The sequence below is a fragment of the Chenopodium album genome, chromosome 2, assembly GCF_948465745.1.
Source record: "Chenopodium album chromosome 2, dcCheAlbu1.1, whole genome shotgun sequence".
Taxonomy (NCBI): domain Eukaryota; kingdom Viridiplantae; phylum Streptophyta; class Magnoliopsida; order Caryophyllales; family Amaranthaceae; genus Chenopodium; species Chenopodium album.
This window is the reverse complement of record NC_137835.1, coordinates 75,204,872-75,224,750: the sequence shown is the minus strand read 5'-3', so window position 1 is coordinate 75,224,750 and position 19,879 is coordinate 75,204,872. Positions and strand designations below refer to the sequence as shown.

General features: G+C 33.6%; 2 protein-coding genes and 1 long non-coding RNA gene across 13 annotated transcripts; 1 reads left to right on the top strand and 2 right to left on the bottom strand.

Annotated features, from left to right (window-relative positions):
• Positions 1 to 1,599: 1,599 nt before the first annotated feature.
• On the bottom strand, positions 1,600 to 7,418 carry LOC145600775 (uncharacterized). 2 transcript variants are annotated; one of them, XM_081656643.1, is made up of 7 exons: positions 6,789 to 7,418; positions 5,623 to 5,766; positions 5,040 to 5,395; positions 2,864 to 3,608; positions 2,688 to 2,784; positions 2,536 to 2,590; positions 1,600 to 2,112 (listed from the first exon to the last, which is right to left on the bottom strand). In XM_081656643.1, exons 1-7 carry the CDS (start codon positions 7,267 to 7,269, stop codon positions 2,053 to 2,055), a joined length of 1,938 nt encoding a protein of 645 aa, XP_081512769.1. In that variant the 5' UTR covers positions 7,270 to 7,418; the 3' UTR covers positions 1,600 to 2,052. The 2 variants fall into 2 exon arrangements, with proteins under 2 accessions (XP_081512769.1, XP_081512775.1); XM_081656649.1 differs by lacking the exon at positions 6,789 to 7,418 and adding an exon at positions 6,095 to 6,228 and having other exon boundaries at positions 5,623 to 5,792.
• A 1,848-nt stretch (positions 7,419 to 9,266) lies between these two features.
• LOC145575648 (uncharacterized) lies at positions 9,267 to 9,785 on the bottom strand. Its single transcript, XM_081633479.1, has one exon. It carries the CDS (start codon positions 9,783 to 9,785, stop codon positions 9,267 to 9,269), a length of 519 nt encoding a protein of 172 aa, XP_081489605.1.
• A 3,218-nt stretch (positions 9,786 to 13,003) lies between these two features.
• LOC145600748 (uncharacterized) lies at positions 13,004 to 17,758 on the top strand. 10 transcript variants are annotated; one of them, XR_014104313.1, is made up of 6 exons: positions 13,004 to 13,306; positions 13,478 to 13,582; positions 13,883 to 14,012; positions 14,477 to 14,515; positions 15,130 to 15,637; positions 16,908 to 17,293. It is a non-coding gene; the product is annotated as an uncharacterized LOC145600748 (long non-coding RNA). The 10 variants fall into 10 exon arrangements; XR_014104318.1 differs by lacking the exon at positions 13,883 to 14,012 and adding an exon at positions 17,372 to 17,758 and having other exon boundaries at positions 13,008 to 13,306; positions 16,908 to 17,008; XR_014104320.1 differs by lacking the exon at positions 13,883 to 14,012 and adding an exon at positions 17,372 to 17,757 and having other exon boundaries at positions 13,013 to 13,306; positions 16,908 to 16,935.
• The last annotated feature ends 2,121 nt before the right edge of the window (positions 17,759 to 19,879 follow it).

The window sequence follows — 19,879 nt, the reverse complement described above, 5'->3', positions numbered from 1 at the left end:
TCCTCTCTCTCCAAATCCCTAGTTTATCTATCTGTCATTTAATGTGAATATTTATTTGCTTGCTTCAGTGTATATATGTTGTACATTGTACTCGGGAAATCAAATTAAAAACATTCACATTAGATCAGAACATCATATTTATATACTTCAAAAAAAAAAAAAAAAAAAAAAAAAAATCAGATTTATAACTTTACTAAATATCTTGAATTGGAATTAAATACTTGAAACAAATTTAACAAGATCCCACTTTATTTTTACTTTTATACATTAATCTTAGGAAATTTTAACTTTTGCTACCTGTCAAAACAGGTCGAATCCACTTTTGCTACCCATCAAAACTTTTATTTTATTTTACTACCTAACATATGCCCTTTTTTTAAATTTTGCTACCACTGAACGGAATCCGTTTATAATTCCGTTACCACCTTCCGACCACCACTCCCTCCTTTGCCACCGTACAAGCCTCCCTATCAGCCACCAAAATTAAATCAACCACCCAAGAAACCAACCTTGCCCCCTCCCGTTAGCCACCCAGCTCCCTACCCCGACCGGCGACCGGCGAACCCATCCCACCCCTTTTCCCCCACAAACGCAACCCAGCCCCCTCCCTTTTCCCCTGTTGCCCTGACCCTAGCCACCACACCGAAACCACAATCAAAGATCCGAATCGCCGCAACCACCACCACTACCACCACTCTTCTGCAACATTTTGCTCCAAACCCTAACGAATCGACCCGCCTTAACCTTTTCGGCCACCCTAACCCCTAAACCACCACACCGCAACTTTTTTCGGCAAACTTTAATTGATTTCTAGACGAGGTTCGATGGATCTGCGATTTGCTCTAATTTCGGGAATTGATGTGGGTGGCAGCGATTGGTGGTTTGAGTATCGGTGGTTGGGAATTGATTTTGTGTGGGTTGAGTGAGGAGGTGGCTGCAGGGGTTGCGATTGTGGGCTGGTATTTGGAGAGGAGCTACGCGTGGTGGCTGATTTGGTTGCGAGAACGGGGAAAGGGAAGGGGGGTGGGTTCGGTTGGCAGCGTAGGGGTGGGGGAAAGGGAGGGGGGTGGGTTCGCGTCGGCGCCGGCCGAATCTCTGGGCACCGGCCACCGGCAGGGGGGAGGGAAGGGGTGGTAGTTGAGGGGAGGGGTGGCAGGGGTGGGTGGTTTATTTTTTTGTTTTTTTATTTTTAATTTATAATTATTATTATTATTATTTTTTTAAAAAAAAAACTTAATAGAATTATTAACGAATCCGTTAAGTGGTAGAAAAATTTAAAAAAAGGGCATATGTTAGGTAGTAAAATAAAATAAAAGTTTTGATGGGTAGCAAAAGTGAATTCGACCTGTTTGACAGGTAGCAAAAGTCAAAATTTCCTTAATCTTAAAAGAGATCAAATTTGTAGTCAATCCATAACATCAAATTAGATCAAACCGTGTCAAAATCAGACAAAAATACCTTATTTTATATGGAGTATAAAGAGAGCATAGTTGCCCACTTTTTAAGAGACATACCATAGTAAATTTCTGCTGTTTTTTTTAGTTTGATGTGGAACACTGGAACTGTGAGTTGAGAATTTGAGATCAATTTTTTTTTAAAAAAAAAAAATTTAAAATAAAAAAGCAAATGAGTGTAGCAATCAAGCACTATTATGAATTCATGATAAAATAATACTTGTAATTAATAATAAGGAATCAAACTTGAAAAGAGATTAAGCTACTCCGTATATATATGACTTACACCTTATATCACACCTACTATAAGTGTAAAACTTTAAAAAAAAAAAAAAAAAAAAATCATCATACTGAATTGTGATTAATTATTCTAGTTGGCTAAATCATTCTAAACAATGTTCAAAATAATACATAGACAACGATTCCTGTCAAAGAATGCTGGATCAAAACTGCTTGGTGCAGTTCATTAGTAACATGAAATGAGCCTTCACTTGTATACTGGGATCAAATTTATGACATTAAATATGAGATTCAAACCTAACACCTTTACAGTAGTTAGCCTTGTTATCAACAAGTATTTAAACACAATATCTGCACATTAAAATAGGTGTTCTTTCCCATATTCACGCACAATTACTGGCACGCTCGTAGGTGGAATCTGTATAAAACAAATACTGTAATCAGAAATTGAAGAATAAAAGTAGAGTATCAAAGGTTGCAATTTTACAAATTTGCATCAAAGGTCAAGAAATGACAATGGTTTAATCTTTAATTGTTAATTTTGTAACATATGGCATAGTTACTTGGTTTAAGAATCTGGAAAAAGTAGGATGCAGGATGATTACTTGACAGACAGCATGTTGTTCCATAAAAGCTAGGTAAGCTAACTATAATAAAGAATATAAGTTACATAAAAAGGAAAACTTAAACAATACAGCACGATTCACATTGCTGTACCAATAAAAATGATAGATATATGAATTTTCAAGAAGGGTAGAGTATTATGAATATAAGTAACAAAACAGGTGTGGGGCAATAGTATTGAAAGCAAAAATTTACCAACCAACAAGAAGCAGCTTACCATGCCATAGTCAGTAACAATCAACGATATGTAATCTGAGGGAGTAGCATCATATCTGTGAATGACATCATTTATGTCATTAGGTCTAAAAATTACAATACTATTTATGTTTTATCCAAAATAAGAAAGGAATATAGAAGTATGATACTCACAATAAATTTAGGAGCTGCAAATTTTTCTTATTCACCCAATCGTCCAAATAATTTAGATCCTTTCTACCGGATACCTTAGCTATAACGTCAGGATCACCTGCAAGGAACACACTCATCATTATAAAAAATCTGGGAGCTCTATGGACACAACTCGATAAGAGAGAAAAGTTAATTACCAAGTTCATTAGTACATATGGAATCAAGTAGGACTCTCTCATGAAACTTGTAGGCTTCACAGCAAATAAGTACAGGAACACGGAATGAATGAGCAACCATAGAAACACATGCAGTTCCAATTCTTGAATAAACTATTCCATTAGACAATATGGAAGCAGCACCTAAGAAAACTTTTGTGACTTCATGCATGACATAAGAAACTGCATTTATATGCGTGTATGTACAGCTCAACCCTTTTGCAATTAGTCTTCGAAGCAATCTTTGACCTTCAAACTTTGGTCGTGAATCAACTATCACAACACGGAACTTTTTCCCAAGCTCATGGGCATATACCAATACCATTTCAACAACACTAGAGCAACCATAAGTAAGAAGAACATCACCGTCCCTAACTTTTGTGACAGCCTGTTGCACAATTACTTTGTCTGCTATTACGATTTTTTCATTAATAAAACGATATATATCAGAAGATAATGTAGCTTTTGTATCCGTCTCAGTAAGATTTGAAGGCAACTTTGCAATGCGGGCCTTTACGTATCTTATTGCATTACCCATACTGATAGAGAGGGGGCGGCATTCATTTAAAAATGACACGTAGCTACTGATCCTTGTCGCTAGATCTCTGGTTAGAATTTTGTCTGCAGGGGTATGGTAGTCTTCAATGGCTTCTTTAAAAGCATAGAGCATTGCAATACATCGTGCATTACTTCCAGATACATCGCCCGACAAATATTGCAAACCCACCTGACATCAAAAGCAAATACCAAGTATATTTAAGTATTTAACTATTTTGGTTGAATTTGATCAACTAAATTATTCTTTCTCTAAGCTCTAAGGCTTAAGATTGAAAAATACTCTAAATCACATTGCCATTTAGCTAGCTAAGGTAGGAAAACAACTGACAAAGTAGGGAACTCTTGGTTGTCTTGTAACTTGGCTTCTGGATTTAAAAAATGAGTTGCCAGATAAACCAATTTCTTTCTAAAAAAATTATAAAACTGTTCAAGTCTAAATACTCCACCAGATAGCTCAAGTAACAATAAGTCTAAATCAATGTTCTTATGCGTTCGTATGAAAAATAAATAAATAAATAAAAATCTGGAAAGGGCATGACATTTAATATGATTATTACATAATGTGAATTCCATATGATATTTAATAAACAATAAAATACTAGGAAACTTAAAAAATGATGCATGGTGTTCTCCGACTCATCATTACTTTAGACAGTGAAGATGTTATGAACCCAACCCTTTCCATTCAATCAAGAAGGAATAGATTTGGATATCTTAACTAATGGTTAATAACATCTATGAATCTTTCTTTTTTTTATATATGTTTATTTTGACTTCAAAATTAACCTGTCCTCATCTTGTTAGTCACATTCTTCAAAGGTAATAACTAAATTTTGATGAGCCGAGAACTTGATATACCAATGCTGAACTCATAAAAAACCTAATAAGTTATATATATTGATTATTGAAAAATTAACAGATAAAAAATGACATTGAATCTAAGCCCATAAAGATGATGTTTACCATAGTAGGTCCTTTTCCAATTGTGCACCAAACCAATCATTCTAAACCTTGGATTTGTTTCACCCATGATAAGCGCCTTGGAAAGGCAAAATAAGGAAGGAATCTAGATGCCGTCCAAAATTTAATTATGCATTGGCTTGCGCAAGAAGTGGATTACAGACACTCAATGAATATGATGATTTAGATATAGAGTGAGAAATCAGTGTAAGCAGACCAACAGTAAAAATGAGAAGGGAGGTAAAAGTATTCATTCAGAATTGTTCCTTCTCTTTCTTCTTTTAGGGTTTTACTGGTAAATCAAGTGGTAATTTCACAATTCACAGCACCATTAAAACAAAATATCAATTAATTTCAATATTGCTTCTTAATGATCTCCTTCACGATATCTCTGTTTAAACACATTTTTTAATAGCCTTCAAAAGTCTATAAAACCCACTTACAAAAACCAAGGCCAGCTCACTCACAAGCCAATCAGATAGGAGAAGAAGGTATCTAGCTTAAGGCATTCTTGACTGTCTCATAGCTATAATTCTGTGGTGGATTTTACCAGTGACATTTGAACTTTATTTAATTACCATCTTTAATGCTGATAAAAACAAAAATCAAATTGATAAAAAAAGCTGGTAAGTTAATGTACCTTGTACACAGCAGGATGAACTGAATCAAGATTGAAAAATTTTGACTCGAGGTCACGGAGCTGATTTCCACGTTCATACTGAGGCAAATGCTGAAACAACTCCACTCTGTTTCTAGCTTCAGGTTTGTCAATAACAGAGCGCTTTTTAGCCTTTTCCACTCTGCTCTTGTCATCATACTGCATCCGAGGATGGTAAACATCCTTCTTCTTGTCTTTCTCCGTTGGCCGATCACCTCCTTTCCTTTCAGGTACTGACACTGAGGATGTTGCCAAAGGAACATCTTTTTTCTGTGGATACTGCTTAGATGCTTTGGTTGGCTTTTCAGTGACAGGAGGTGCGACTCCAGAAGCCGCAGCTGCAATAATCATACCCATCACTTGTTTAGATCAATCAACGTCTTGCTAAATGGCCATGTATACACAGTATTAAAAAGAAAGTATCCAAAAATATTCCAAAAATTATAAGCACTAAGTGCAATATTTGACAGCAATCAAACAAAAGTTCAAACTAATGACTAACCCTCCCCCCCCCCCCCCCCAATCTCATACACACACGCACAAAAATAAATGAAAAAGTCTGAACCTTTTTTAGTAGATTTTGCAGCTCTCTGAGCCTCCTGTAAAGCGCGCCTTTCAGCTTTGCTAGTTTTATCCTTCAACGGTTTGGAGGTCACCTTTTTGTCTTCATGGTGAGACACTTGTACTTCTGATATATTTCCTCCCTTCTCTGCATCATTGGTTTCATTAAAAAAACTGCAACATAGATCATGTTCAAATATAAAAAGAGATACTTACTAAAGGCAATTTAATATAAAAGTAAAATGATTCTATGAATGCAATGTGGGAAGGAAAAGAAAAGGAATAAAAACAAACTCACAAAATGCATATATTGACATCTACACCTTTACTACTCAAAATAAACAAGCTTTGTTAATGCATAGCAAATTTCAGCTTTTAAAGTTCACATACAAATCAATTTCAATACATTGATGTTGCCAACCAGCAAATTATGAATGCAAATATGTTGGAAGGATCAGAATCAGAAAGCTTATTACTTCGCATCAACTCGATCCATTCCGCTACCAAAACACAGAGCGAGATCACAATGGTTGAAATGAAACAACTTAGCTCAGATCATGAACTGAATCTTTGTACAAGGGAGCTCTTCTTACAATGACTAAAGTCCGAAAACGAAAAGCAAGATTTAAAAAATTAAAAGCTTACACTATCCCAAGAATCTTCTTATCATCACGAATCAAACATAAAAAGCCTACGCAACTACACACCGCTTGTAATCAAGATAATAAAATTCCCCAATTCTGCTCCCAGAAAAGCATCAGATTGCAGAAAATGTTATCATATCTTAAAAATAAATTCGAATATGACAGCCCAAAAGCATTTATACCATTTGCCCAATAAATATAAATAACAAAAATTCATCATATAATTTGTAATTTTCCCACAATACAATATCATCATACACTTTGTAATTTTCCCACATTACACTATCATCCAATTTTGATTTTTTTTTTTTTTTTTTTTTTGCAATTCATCAACAAAATGATTTTTTCCAAGTTGGTTATAAGCGGGTTAACCATTTAAGTTCACAATAATTTCAAAAGTATACAGAACAAGAAATTAATCCTTAAATCAATTCAAAATCCCAAAAAAAAAAACATAAAAAAAAAACTCAAATCAAAATTATAAACAAAAAAAAATTACAACAAATAATGAAAATAGATTACTAACCATGATGAATAACAGTCAAATCAGCATCATGACCAGATTGTTCATCAGCAACAGGAGAATTAACACCAGACATATCAAAACCAATACTATACTTCCCAGAACTACTCGGAACCCAGTCGTCGGAAAAATCAGGCTGAGTTGACTCAGGCGAAGAAGCGGCGAGGTAAGAGTGAGAATCGTCGTAAACACGGCGAGCGGCGGATACAGTGGCGGCGGAAGAGGCGGCGGAGTGGGCGGGGACAGGAACAGGGAGAGAAGTGGAGGCGACGGCAGCGGCGGCGGCGGCGGAAGTGTCAGAGGGGATCGGCGGAGGAGGGATCATCACCGGAGAAAGGGCGGAGTCGTCGGCGGCGACGACGGTGGAGACGGTGGCGGAAGAATTAGGGTTTAGGGTTGGGGTAGTGGGATTGAATGTGAAACCAACTTGGCGGATTTTTGGGTCGATTCTTGCTCTATTTTGGGGGTTTCGTCGAGGTTCCATTTTCGTTTTTTCTTTTTCTTTTTTTTTTAGGAGGGGAGGATTGGTTATTTAATTTTTGATGGTTTGTTTTATTTTTATTATAGGTGAATTTTATTTAATTTTTTTTTTTTTTTAAGGAAAATTTAATTTTGGTGATTATTGGAGAGAGTTTGGGTATTGAGATTTAGGAGAGAGAAAAGGGGCAAGAAAAGGAAGATAAACTTTTTTTTTTTTTTTACTTTGAATTGTTGATTTGATTTGTGTTGAGTTTAGTCTTAGGTTTGATTTGGGGTTGATTTTGGGAGTTTATTGATGGATATGGTTAGTGGGTAATTAATTGGACTTTTTTTTTTTTTTTTTTTAATTTGAGGAAAAATTAATTGGATTTGTTATTAATTATTACGAAGTATAATTTTTTAAAGATTTTTAATTATTTTATGATAGAGTTAAGGAAATTAAATCGTTTTTGAATTGAGTTTTTTTTTTTTTTTTTTTTTTTTTTGGTCATTTGTATAAAAGTTATGTTAGCAAATAACCATGTCAATGATAAGACTTTAATTTGTTGGTTACCTTAAAGGCTTTTATCACTACTATTCGGGTTTTAAAATGGACTTCAAACAAAGATTTCATTTGAAACACTAATGATAGTTACCAACTTTAAAAACTTCTTGAGAGTTCACCAATCCTATTTATCCTAGTCAAACATTAAAAGTAAAACTAGGATTGATATTAATATGACATTTTTTTTTATCTTTTAGCTAGTTTATTTGTAATACTTATTTAAAGTCATTTATATCTTCAATAAAATTTAGAGAGATTTGAAGTTTAAGATATTAACGAGCATTCACTATCAAGGTTTGGTTTGACATACAACCGAGACTTGTATACCCTCGAACACGCGACATTCAATCTTAATCACGAATGTTCAAATTCCTTCCCTTGATTTACGGATTAAGCTACTTATTTTTATTAGGTTTTTGACCGCCTATCAAAATATACATATGTATTAGGTAGTTCATAAATAAGAATTATTTAAGAACAACAAAGCAATTTTATAGAGGAAAAAAAAAACAAGGTTTTGTTGGTCGGCTTTTCAACAAAGTACAATTACATAACATTGAAACTATTTGCTACTCGCCTACTCTTATAAGGAAGCTTTGATCAAGGTTTTCAATTTCAAACTAGCAGTATTATATTTATGTTAAAATCATGTTAACTATTGCCAATCATCAATGAAGTTTTTGAATTACTTAAGAGAGACAAATATTTTGGTTCATTTTTCCATTTTCCTTTCTTTGTTGTGATAAACCTAGGATAGGAAACAATTTTACACTGGCTTGGTAGGAAGTTAATACTCCGTATAATTTTAAGCGATCAAAGGAAACTCGTTATCCTTTTGTACGTAATATATGCCACATATTCCTCTTCACGCTTCCCCACTTCTCTATTTCTCTCTGCTTCCCTTCACCTTCCATTTTCTTCCATTTTTATCACATAAGTTTTCGTTTAATTAATAAAATAAAGTAAAGCCCTTTTTAAAATCATATTTTCCATGAAAATGGTTTTATTTAAAAATTGATATTTTGTAAAAATATTTGCAATCAAAATAAACAAAGCCTAATAGCACTATCATTAGAGAAAAAAAAATTCCCTCTTCTCCATATCACTAACATTAGATTTTTAAAGGAAAAAAAGAATTTTTTTCATCTCACCAACAACAAACCAAAAAAATTCCCTCACCACTCTCTTTCTTAATATTTACTATACCCCGGCCCACTATATTCTCTCTCTTACTTATTTTCAATTTTTATATTAATTATTACTATCCATAATATTTCCTACCCATAAACTTGACGATAATTAAATTGTAATTAATTAAAATTGTGACTTTAATTAATTACGAACTAATTAAATAGTAATGATTATTGTAAGACACAATTAATTAAATTAGAAATGCATTACATTAATAAAAAGTGAAATATGATTATGATACATGATGATTAAAGCATCATTAGATTTTAAGGATTATTTTCACCAAACATTTCCCAAATGTGCTCTATCAAGTCATCTTTCAAGAATTCATGAGTTCGTCTATTATGCATAACGTCCCTTATCTCCAAGTATTTATTAATGTCGATAGGTCGTCTTGTTTGAAACTGAAATTTCTCATCATTATTGATGGTACCGCTTGTACTAGCTTCACCTCCTAAACGCGACATTAGGCGATCTGTTTCGTAATATCTTCTTGTTACTTCAGCATTCTTATAAGTATCTCGTTCATCATCCTCTACTATCATGTTATGAATTATTATAAAAGCCTTCATAACGTCAACTAACACATCTTCATCGCAAGCAACAGCTGGTTGTCGTACAATTGCAAACCTCGCTTGTAGGACACTAAATGCACGTTCATCATCTTTACATACATCAGCTTGTCGTTCAGCCAAACGCATATGCTTATGAGTTTGAGGATTGGTAAATCCTTGCACAAAAGTAGCCCAACTCGGATAAATACCATCAACTAGGTAGTAAGCCATGTTGTATTTATGGCATTGACATTAAACTTCACCGGAGGTGCTCAATATTGCAAAACATCAATAAAACTGGTGAACGGTAAATTACATTAAGATCATTACAAGAACCCGGAATACCGAAAAAAGAATGCCATATCCATAGATCTTCATTTGCAACTGCTTCTAAAATGAGAGTTGTGTTATTATTTCGTTTGCAATATTGACCTTTCCATGCATTTGGACAATTCTTCCACTTCCAATGCTTACAATCAATACTGCCAATCATCCCTGGAAAAACCTCGTTGGTCATTTCTATAAAGGATCTTTTATAGGTCTTCGTCCGTCAGGCCTCGTAAATATTCAGCTTCAAATTCCTTAATTACCCCATCACAGAAATTTTATAGGCGTTTTCGTGCAGTTGTTTGACCCATACGTAGATACTCGTCAACTGCGTCAAGAGCCACATCGCTGTCGTGCATTTTTGGAGTCCAGACAACCCCAACTTCCCAAATGCATTTCGCCTTTCTTGGAAAAACTCATCATTTCCCACAATCTTATTCACGATCTTACAAAACATAGGTCGTTTCATCTGAAACTTCCAGCAAAACTGACTCTCATTATATACTGGAGGATCCGCAAAGTAGTTTTTGAACAATTGGCTATGCCCTTGTTCATGATTTCTATCCATTTGAACCAGAACATGAGCATTTGTATTATTGCGTTGATTTTGAGTGGAGGTGTTGGGTAAAATTTAGATGGTAAGTGATTATTGACAAGGTTGTCAATAACTTGGTGAAATTCTTCATTATTATCAAATGAAGAACTTGAGATTGAAGAGCTTTTTTGAAACAACATTTGTGTTAATTTTAGTAAATTTCTGTGGATGATGTTTTGAATTTGTATTGCAAACCATTCACATGGTTTTTATATATAATGAATGAGGCACATTTGTTCATATAATATGTTCAGAAAGTTGACATAGAAATTTTCAATGTTAGGGTTATTATGACTACACAATGACAAATGACATAGATGTGACTATTTAGAGGCACACATTTCATTGTGAAAATGACTTTACATTTTCATAAAGACTAGACAATGCCATAAAACATGAATTACAGATTTACAGAGTACCATAAAGATTACACAATGTCATAAATAAGACTACATAATGTCATAATTAAGACTACATAATATCAGAAACAAGACAACACAAATGTCATAAATAAAATTACGTGGTACCATAAAAAAAACAACACTACACAATCCAAGCCAAAATACTAAGGAAATAAGATTACCCAATACCATAAAAAACATCACCACATTGTACAGTTCCTCGAGTAATTTCTACTTAAACCTCTCTTCCATTTTGTTAAGCGATGTCTTAGCCAACAACACTTGCAATGTATCGAATTTTCGATTTAGTTTATATGCCTCCATCTTCTCTTGTTGCATTTGGAGATTTTTCTCCTCCAACTCTAGTTGTCTTTGCTCCCTCATTTCCTTTTGCATATCAAAATCAAGTTTCTTTTGTTTAAGGGTAACCTCAACATTGCATTTATCATTGTAAACTTTCATTTGTTCACCAACAACAATCAAATCTTCTGATGCTACCCCTTTGCCTTTTCTTCTGGCCTTGTCTTCCTTAACAGTTAACACCATCAGGGCGACTTATACCCCTAGATACAAAGCAACTAGTAGTATCGTCTCTAGTTCTTTTACACTACCGTTGCTTTCTTCAACTTCTTTTTCCGCTTTGTGTCAGCATCAACTTTCTTCCTTTCTTCCTTATATTCAGACCCCAACTCATGAACTTTCTTCACTTTGGATATCCATTCACCTTTCCCCACACATATTCAAATTTAAAATTCCTTGGTGAATTTTTCGAAACAATTCATGGGCAAATTTTTACCACATCACTATCATTGTACCCACTTCCCATTAATTTACCAGCTTCTTCCATAACACTTGCCTAGATGAGTAGGTCGACAATCATCCTCCTCCAATGAGTCTCCAACATGTTCTTGTTCCTCTTTGGAATCTCATGTGGTCGAGATAGATGAGCCGCATGATATTCTAGATGTATATTTCTCCAAAAGTCAACAAATTTTCTATCTTTGCCAATAATTGTGTTTGTGTAATTGTTGAAGTAAGCCTCAATTAGAGCTTTTTCTTTACCAGACCAATCATGGGTGTTTGTTACAACTGGAATCGGCTTATTTTGCTCTTGGGGATACTGTGGTGTCTCTGGAACAGTTTCTTTTTCATCGCTAATGAATAGACTATTACTTCCTTTATAGACTTGTGGAGATTGGTTGAAATTTTGGTGAGTTAGTGGAGTTGTTTCTTCTAGAGGTGGTTGTTGTGGAGGAATATAGAAAATTTGGAAAAATTCCCTCCATACTTTTGAAAAAACTGAGAAAATTGTAGATGATTCATAAGTGATGAAGGATCAAAGTCGTTCACATTTTGTGAACGATTGAGATTATTAGGATCCATTTTTACTTTAAAAAAGGGAACAAAATAACACAAAAAATTTAGGGGATAAAATTTGATTAAACACTTGAATGATACAGTTAAGTAATCTAAAGAGTGGAAAACGATATTCTCATCTGTATCAAAATATGGAAAAATGGATGTCTACTTATAGAGAATTTTTTTCCTGTCGGTAATTTTTTTTTTTAATAATTTTTGTATACAAAATAGTCGTTTTACACTAAAATGTTAACATTTTTACTGTTAAAATAAAGCTCTTCCAAAAAAAAAATGACATTGTAAGAAGATCATTGGCTAACATTTAATCTCACTACAACCTTTGCAATTTTGCCGTTGAATAATTTTGTATATTTATTTTTTTGGTGGGCCCCACACGAAATTAATAAAAAAAAAAAAGACCAAAACTTGCGCCTTACCCCATCAATAGTCAACCCATAGCAGCAAGAACGAAAGTTGAGAAATTATTCTCCAAGAGAAAAAAATTCCCAATTTTTCTAGAACTTTTTTTGAGAAATTTAGTTGGTAGGGTACTTTTTTGGGGGAAAAAATATCTAGAGGAGAAATTTTCCTCTGCTGTAAGTGATCTAAATAGATATTCTATATTTATGCTTTAAAAAAAAAAGATGTTCTATCCTTAACCTTTATAAAAATGCAAACTTGATACTGTAGCTTATGAATAGTAATATGTGGTGCTATTACAGCCTTGCCCCCAACATTAATGAATTGCCAATTTTGCTCCTATTCCTAATTGGTTGATGACTGTTGCTCTTCCACAGTCCCACCGACTTCCTTTGTTGTCTCTCTCATATCATCTCCTCGGGGAAAAAAAGGTGAGGTGCTTTGTAGGGGAAACAAGGAGAGAGAAACCTAGAGAGAGAAAAGTTTAACACCTTCAGAAACGATGGCGGTGAGCTCAAAACCACCAATCAAAGGGATGATTGGGCTTCGATTCTTCTCAACGTTTTTGGTTTTGGCGATGCGGTTACTAAGGTTACGATTGTGGAAGATGATCAAAGGTTACATTTCCTCCATTAAAGCAGCTTCTTGAGGTAAGATCTTTATCCTTTTTATAAGCATCTAATGTCAGTTTGACAATCTGGGGTATAGCCTTAATTTTAATAGAAGCCCACTAATCCTTTTTTGTGCTATGTTTTTTTGGTAAAGCTTCTTAATTAATTTTTTGAATTTCGATTGAAAAATCGAACTATTTTTTGATGAAGGACTGGTGATGAAACTATTAAGAGGAGAGAAAATGCGATAAACGGTGGCGGAGGTTATGGTGATGGCGAAGTTTTTGGCATTAATTTAATGAAGCTCATAAACTTGTAAGATATTTTCTCTCCTTCTATTTGATGTGGTTGAAAGAAAGATGAAAAAATTGCTCATTTCTGGGAAATTAGTCTTCAAAATTTTTTTCCTGGGTTTTTGCTCAAACTCTTTAATTTAGATGTTTGTTTGTAATCATCGAAAATCATTTCTCCGTCTAGCATTTCATCGTTAATCTAATTAGGTTCTTATTCTACTTGGATTTGTAAATAGTCATCAGGCTTGTTTGGAATTTGAACAAATTAGGGTGTATTCTTATTTCTTCTGGACTTGCTCTTTCATCAATGTTCAATTTCCAGGTTTCAATTCAATTTTACAAAGTTAATTATTCGGGATTTTCTTTGTTTGATTTATTGATGATGACGGCACCTCCGCCTCCTATTATTGCTCATCTTCCTCTTGCAATTTTCCCCTTTTGAGATCTTTAAGGTATACATATATTTCTCATTTCCTAGATTTTGGATTGTTCATTTCCAATTCTTGTTGCTACTTTCACCTTTATTTGTTAAATGTGAACCTTTTATTGATTATATCATTGCCACTTTATTAGATTTTTTGCGTGCATTTCTGGATCGCACACCACTCATTACTGGGTTTTTATTTGTGTTTGCTGAATAAAGCTACTGGGTGATTTTATCTTAAAATAATATGTTGTATGCTGGAATGTGAGGTTTAAACTGAGTAATATTACAACATTGCACGTTTATTGGAATATTAGGACCGTTGGCTTAGAATATATAGGACGTTGATCATTTACAGAAGAAGCTGACTAATAATATCAAAGAGAATTCAAATATCTAAGGAGGAGCTTTCTGAGGCTCAGAGATTAATAGTAAGTTTTACTATATTTACAATAAAATTTATGTTTGATAGTCTCTCTTTTCTTTTTCCAGACATATATATATCAGCTCCACAAATCGGAGGTTGCAAAGGTCAATTTATTTCTCTCTCCTGTACATTGGTGTGTAAGACTTATTAGGCTTAGTTACTAGCGCACTACTATGCTAGGTGGACCGTGAACATACACACTTACAAAATCACCTGCATACTTTTGCTTCTGTTAGAGACTTATGTTCTTTGTTCTTCCCTTGATTCATTTGTTAAAAGATTGTGATGCATCTCATATTCTGTTGCAGCAGCTATGTATTTCTTGTTGTGGCAACTTGATAATAAAGCTGACTTATTTTACTGAACAAAGGGGCAAAGAGTAGGAGTGTTCTTTTGTTAATTAGACTTAGATTCATTGTTTTGTACTTAATTACCAAATTGGCTACCGCTGTATATATATATATATGTGTGTGTGTGTGTGTGTGTGTGTGTGTGTGTGTGTGTGTGTGTGTGTGTGTGTGTGTGTGTGTGTGCGTCCGTCCGTGTGTGCGTCCGTCCGTCCGTCCGTGCGCCGTGCGCCGTGCGCCGTGTGTGTGTGTGTGTGTGTGTGTGTGTGTGTGTGTGTGTGTGTGTGTGTGTGTGTGTTTATTTTCTATTGCGAAATTTGACATTTAGTTGCAACATTAAATTCCTTTTATCTGCTTTCACCATTATGCAGAACTCAGAACTAGCTAAACAGCTTGAATACATGCTAGGATTGAGGTGAAGAAACTCGGGTATTATTGGATGTTCGATCTTTTTTTTAAAAAAAAAATATTTAATTTCTAGAAAATTTTTCTGTTAATGTTTGTTTGTGTTTTGTGGAATTGATGAAAGTTTACTTTGATTGATTGAGAAACAAGATCAGTTGAAGTTAGGCGATTTTTTGTGAAATTTGAACTATTTTTATTTGGCAAGTGAATTGGTGAGAGTTTTGAGTGGTTATATTACACATTGATGAAGTATTTTGTTTTTCAAGAATTTTGGGTGATGCTTAAATTAGGTTTAATTGCACCTTTATTGTTGAATTCGGTTTGGAATTTTGTTTGTTTGTGTTCTTTTGTTGAATCTACTTGTAAAAATATGCAGGGAAGTTGATTTGTTTTGTGCTTTTCTATTCTGAGCTTTCTCCAACCCTCCACTGAAGCAACTCCTGGACTTTCATCTCCATTGAAGAAGCTTGATATGTAATTTGATGATTCTCCGAAATCTAGGCTTAATTCTCTCTTTTTCACTCTCGTGTTCTAATTGTTTCAATATTCAGCTCTTTGATTAGATTTTTCCTTTTATTTGACTGTTTACTGATTAAATTTTGTTAATTTCTGTTTCTTTCGCAACTGTATTTTCTAGGTCTTTTTCTAAAAAAAAAAAAAGGAAAATTGCATCTGAGTTTAATTTAGTTTTACTGTTTTTTTTTTTTTGGCTGAAAACTAAGTTAGGATACAACTCTCTTATCTTCATTTCATTATTCACCACCCAAACAGAGCTCTTAATTTCAAGAATTGGTGAGCCCTTATCTTTCCAGTCATCAACCCTTCTCTTATTCTTATCACTAGCGACCTCACAGGTTTTTTTGCCATCTTTTTCTCTCCATTTTTGGTAACCTTTAATGTTATTGAGCTTTGTTTTGATGCAGTTTGGTGAGTTTTACAACGTAACTGAACCTTTTCTTTTACATTTTGCCACTATTTTGGTGAGTTAATATAGTTCATATCAGATGGTGAAAGGAATGCATTGGACTGAGTACTTGTATAGTCGTATGTTTAGTTGTTCTTTGGGGAAAAAAAAAAAAGGGAAAATACTCTTACAAATTAAAGAAAAAAAATGACAACCATAATTGTGGTTTAGTGCCTTGATTAGGTAAGAGCCAATCATGAATGACCAAGGTGTGAGTTGACATTGGTAACCAAGCATAATTAATTCATATTTTTGGGATGGTTCTGATTATATTCCATTAGTTCATAATAGAATTTTTTTTTTATCCAATTTGTTCTTTTTTTTTTGTTCATTGGAGTTTTATCATTATACGCACGTTTGTTGACCTTGTTTGTTCTTATTTGATTTTACTTCACTTGATTTTTTTTTTTTGCAAAAATTTTTTGCTTTTGCAATTAGAGATTCATTCATAAAATATTGGTCCCCTGAAGTCTTTCTCATATGGTTTAAGGATCAATGCAAACCAAATGCCACATGAATGGCTAAGAGTAACTATGAAATGGTCAACTCTGATGTCCTTGGTTGATTTTGAAATAAGGGCTATCGAATAAATCTCACTTTTTTTTTAAGGGGGGGGGGGGGTGGTGGTGGAGGGGGTGGAGGTAATAAGATCAGAAGCTCTGGTGAATAGTCCTTTCAGTTTTGATGGAAAAGTTGGATTTATGTCTAATGTTATTCTTTGAGAAGATTTCCCTTGCCAATTGTTATTTACTACTTATTATAATAATGTTTTTTGTGCAGGTTTGTTGTTCTGGACATGGAAAGAAAGGTGCACTTTGCGTTATTTAGCACTCAATTTGGCCTAAAACAATTAATGAGGTGTTTTCTGGTAGATTTATATGGTATTTACTATTTGTTCTTTCCTATCTATGCTAGCCCTTTTTTAGAAGCAGGAAACTAATAATTTATTAACCATGTCATCATGATTACTAAATTATAGGGTTATTAGATGTTCATACAATTAAATGAGTTGGGTTAATTATAGTAATATCTTTTCTAGGAATACTGCCTTAGTATCCGAAACTAATATTATTAGACTTTAGTTTTTAGAACAACAACATGATCCATAGCTGAGGTGTGAGGTAAGTACTAATTGAAATTTTAAATAAAAAATATTTGATTTTGAAGGCTTTGCTCGTATTGTGTTACTATTCTAATTTCTTTGTATCATGGTGCAATTTTTATTTTTTTGTGTTTATTGGCAGTTTGTTGGGAGCCATTAGGCAAAGAAGAGTGCAAGAGGCAATGACACAGCGCGACGGAGATAGTTTGACATAAATACTTGATTGTGTCGGCTTTTTTATCAGATCTTTAAACCCTTAAATGTAATATTGGTTTTATTAACAAGTATATAGTCTTATGTTAGAGAAATGAGATATTGTTGTAAAACTTTGTTCACATAGATTTTTCAATTTTGACTCAAATGTTAGAAATAGTGACATTTGTTTATTCACCATTAGTAGTATTCTAAGTTTGTTTAAGCTCTTTTTGCTTATTAAACATTCAATGTTATTCGTTAACAAATGTGGTTTTGTGACAATAATGGAAATGTTAGCTAATTTGTAGCATTTTTAAAATAAAACGTTTACCCTTATAGTAAAATCGTGTTGCATTCACAAGTAAATATTTTTTTTTTGGTAAATGTTGATATAACCATAGTTATGATAGATGAAGTGGAAGGAGGAGAGAGAGAGAGGAAAAAAGGGAAGGAGTAGGAGGAGAGAGGGGGGAAAAGAGGGAGGGAGTGGGAGGAGATAGAGAGAGAGAGAGAGAGAGAGAGAGAGAGAGAGAGAGAGAGAGAGAGAAGGGTCCATATAGAGAAAGAGAGACAGATGAGCCAGGAGTAAAGGGATAGGGAGACAAAGAGAGAGAGAGATAAGGGTCAAAAGAGAAAGAAATAAATCAATTAAGAGAAAGAGGGGCATAGAGAGAGGGATAAAAAGTGAGATGAGTCGGGAAAGAAAGAGAGAGAGGGAGGCTTACCAAATCGCTCAAATTATACAACAGTGGATAGGAAGGAGAAAAAAGGAACATTAAAAAAAAAGTTAGTGACTATCATACAAATAAGATCCCCTAATCATTATGTTAATACCACTCCAAACTACGAAACACGATTAAAGCATGAATCTTACATATCTTACCGTCGAGGGGGGGGGGGGGGGGGGAGGCACGTAGCGCGTGCTAAAAAGTAAAGTTATTCCCTCCAACCGTATCACCTAAAAATCGTACATAATTTAATTTAATCAGCAAATTAACTTTAATACATACACATTTGATATTTCTCATTCATTTTATACACTCCGTATCAGTTACAAACTCTAAAAATTATAATTTTCAATAGAAGAACCACTCGAAAATTTTCTACTTTAAATAGTCTAACAAATAGATATACAATTCTTTTATATATTTTACATTTAATCCATTTTACATAACTTTAGCCTCTAATATTGCATTTCCTTATTACTAATCCTTATTATCACAATCATTTTAAAATAAATATCTTCGAAAATTATTTAGGTACTCAATAAGAAACCATATTATGTCGTGAAATAATATCTAAAACAATAGTATACTTTTTGAAAAATCATTAATTCTAACAAATTTTTGATAACTTCACTTATAACAATTGTTTTTCCATACATATATCTCCATAGAAACTTTATCACTAATCCTTGTTAGTACTTACAAATTCTTGTATCCTTGCTATTACAAAACCCGAATACAACCACGAATATTACAATAACCGAACACAACTACGAATTTTACTTATCTTATAAGCTTTATCACTACCCCTTCTAACAACTTATAAATTAAAACGCCTCTATAATTACGCAACCTAAACCATATCACGAAGACCTCAAAAAAGGAACAATTTCACGAATCATACTTATCTTGTCGTCGAGGGAGCGCGCGTGCTCCAACGACTAGTATTTATAAGTGTGGATTTCATACCCTTATCTCCTAATCATCATTGCAATAAATACTTGGGCCTAAGATCAATTTAATGTGATTTCACCATGAACCATTTGCCAAGATGTGTTCCGTATATTTTATGGAAAGCAAGCTACGAGTATATGGTAATGTCATGAATTTTGGACTGTCCAAGTACAATACATATTTTGTATTTTTATTTTACTCCGTATTATTTTTTCTCAGGTTCTTAAATCTTATTGGTTTTTGAAGATCACTAAATATTTCATTATACCACATTATTAGGATAGTATCAACATATATGGAAGACAATTTATGATGATAATTAATTAACTATAAGAACTCCATTTATTGAAGATATATATATATATATATATATATATATATTTCGTAGACACCCAAATGTGTCTCCCTAAAACCAAACCCAGTGATGAATACCTTTCACGTCATTTGATTATCGAACGAAGTGAAAGTGTGAAAAGTCTAAAGATGAGGATGTTTTTATTAAAATATTTCTCTTTCTGTTTTCAAAAATATTTCTTTTCTTATCTTATTTATGAAAAATAGTCAGTCCAATTTGGTTTGGTCCATGATAAGGGTCCAATAATAGTGTAGTTGGATTGGGCTTGAAAAGAGCTTTCCAATGATATATTAATTATGAGCCCAATTCCGATGAATTATGAGGAAGTTATGGATTAAATTAAATTAGGCGCAATGATTTTAATGTGGCCAATGATTTAGAGGAGGGCCTATTAATTATTATTCCTAAAGTGATTAGGATT

Coding starts and splice junctions, on each gene's coding strand:
- LOC145600775 (XM_081656643.1), bottom strand. CDS start 7,269: ATGGAACCTCGACGAAACCCCCAAAATAGAGCAAGAATCGACCCAAAA. Junction 2,785..2,863: donor CATATGTACTAATGAACTTG/GTAATTAACTTT, acceptor TGTTCCTTGCAG/GTGATCCTGACGTTATAGCT. Junction 2,113..2,535: donor TTGTTACTGACTATGGCATG/GTAAGCTGCTTC, acceptor TGTTTTATACAG/ATTCCACCTACGAGCGTGCC.
- LOC145575648 (XM_081633479.1), bottom strand. CDS start 9,785: ATGGCTTACTACCTAGTTGATGGTATTTATCCGAGTTGGGCTACTTTT.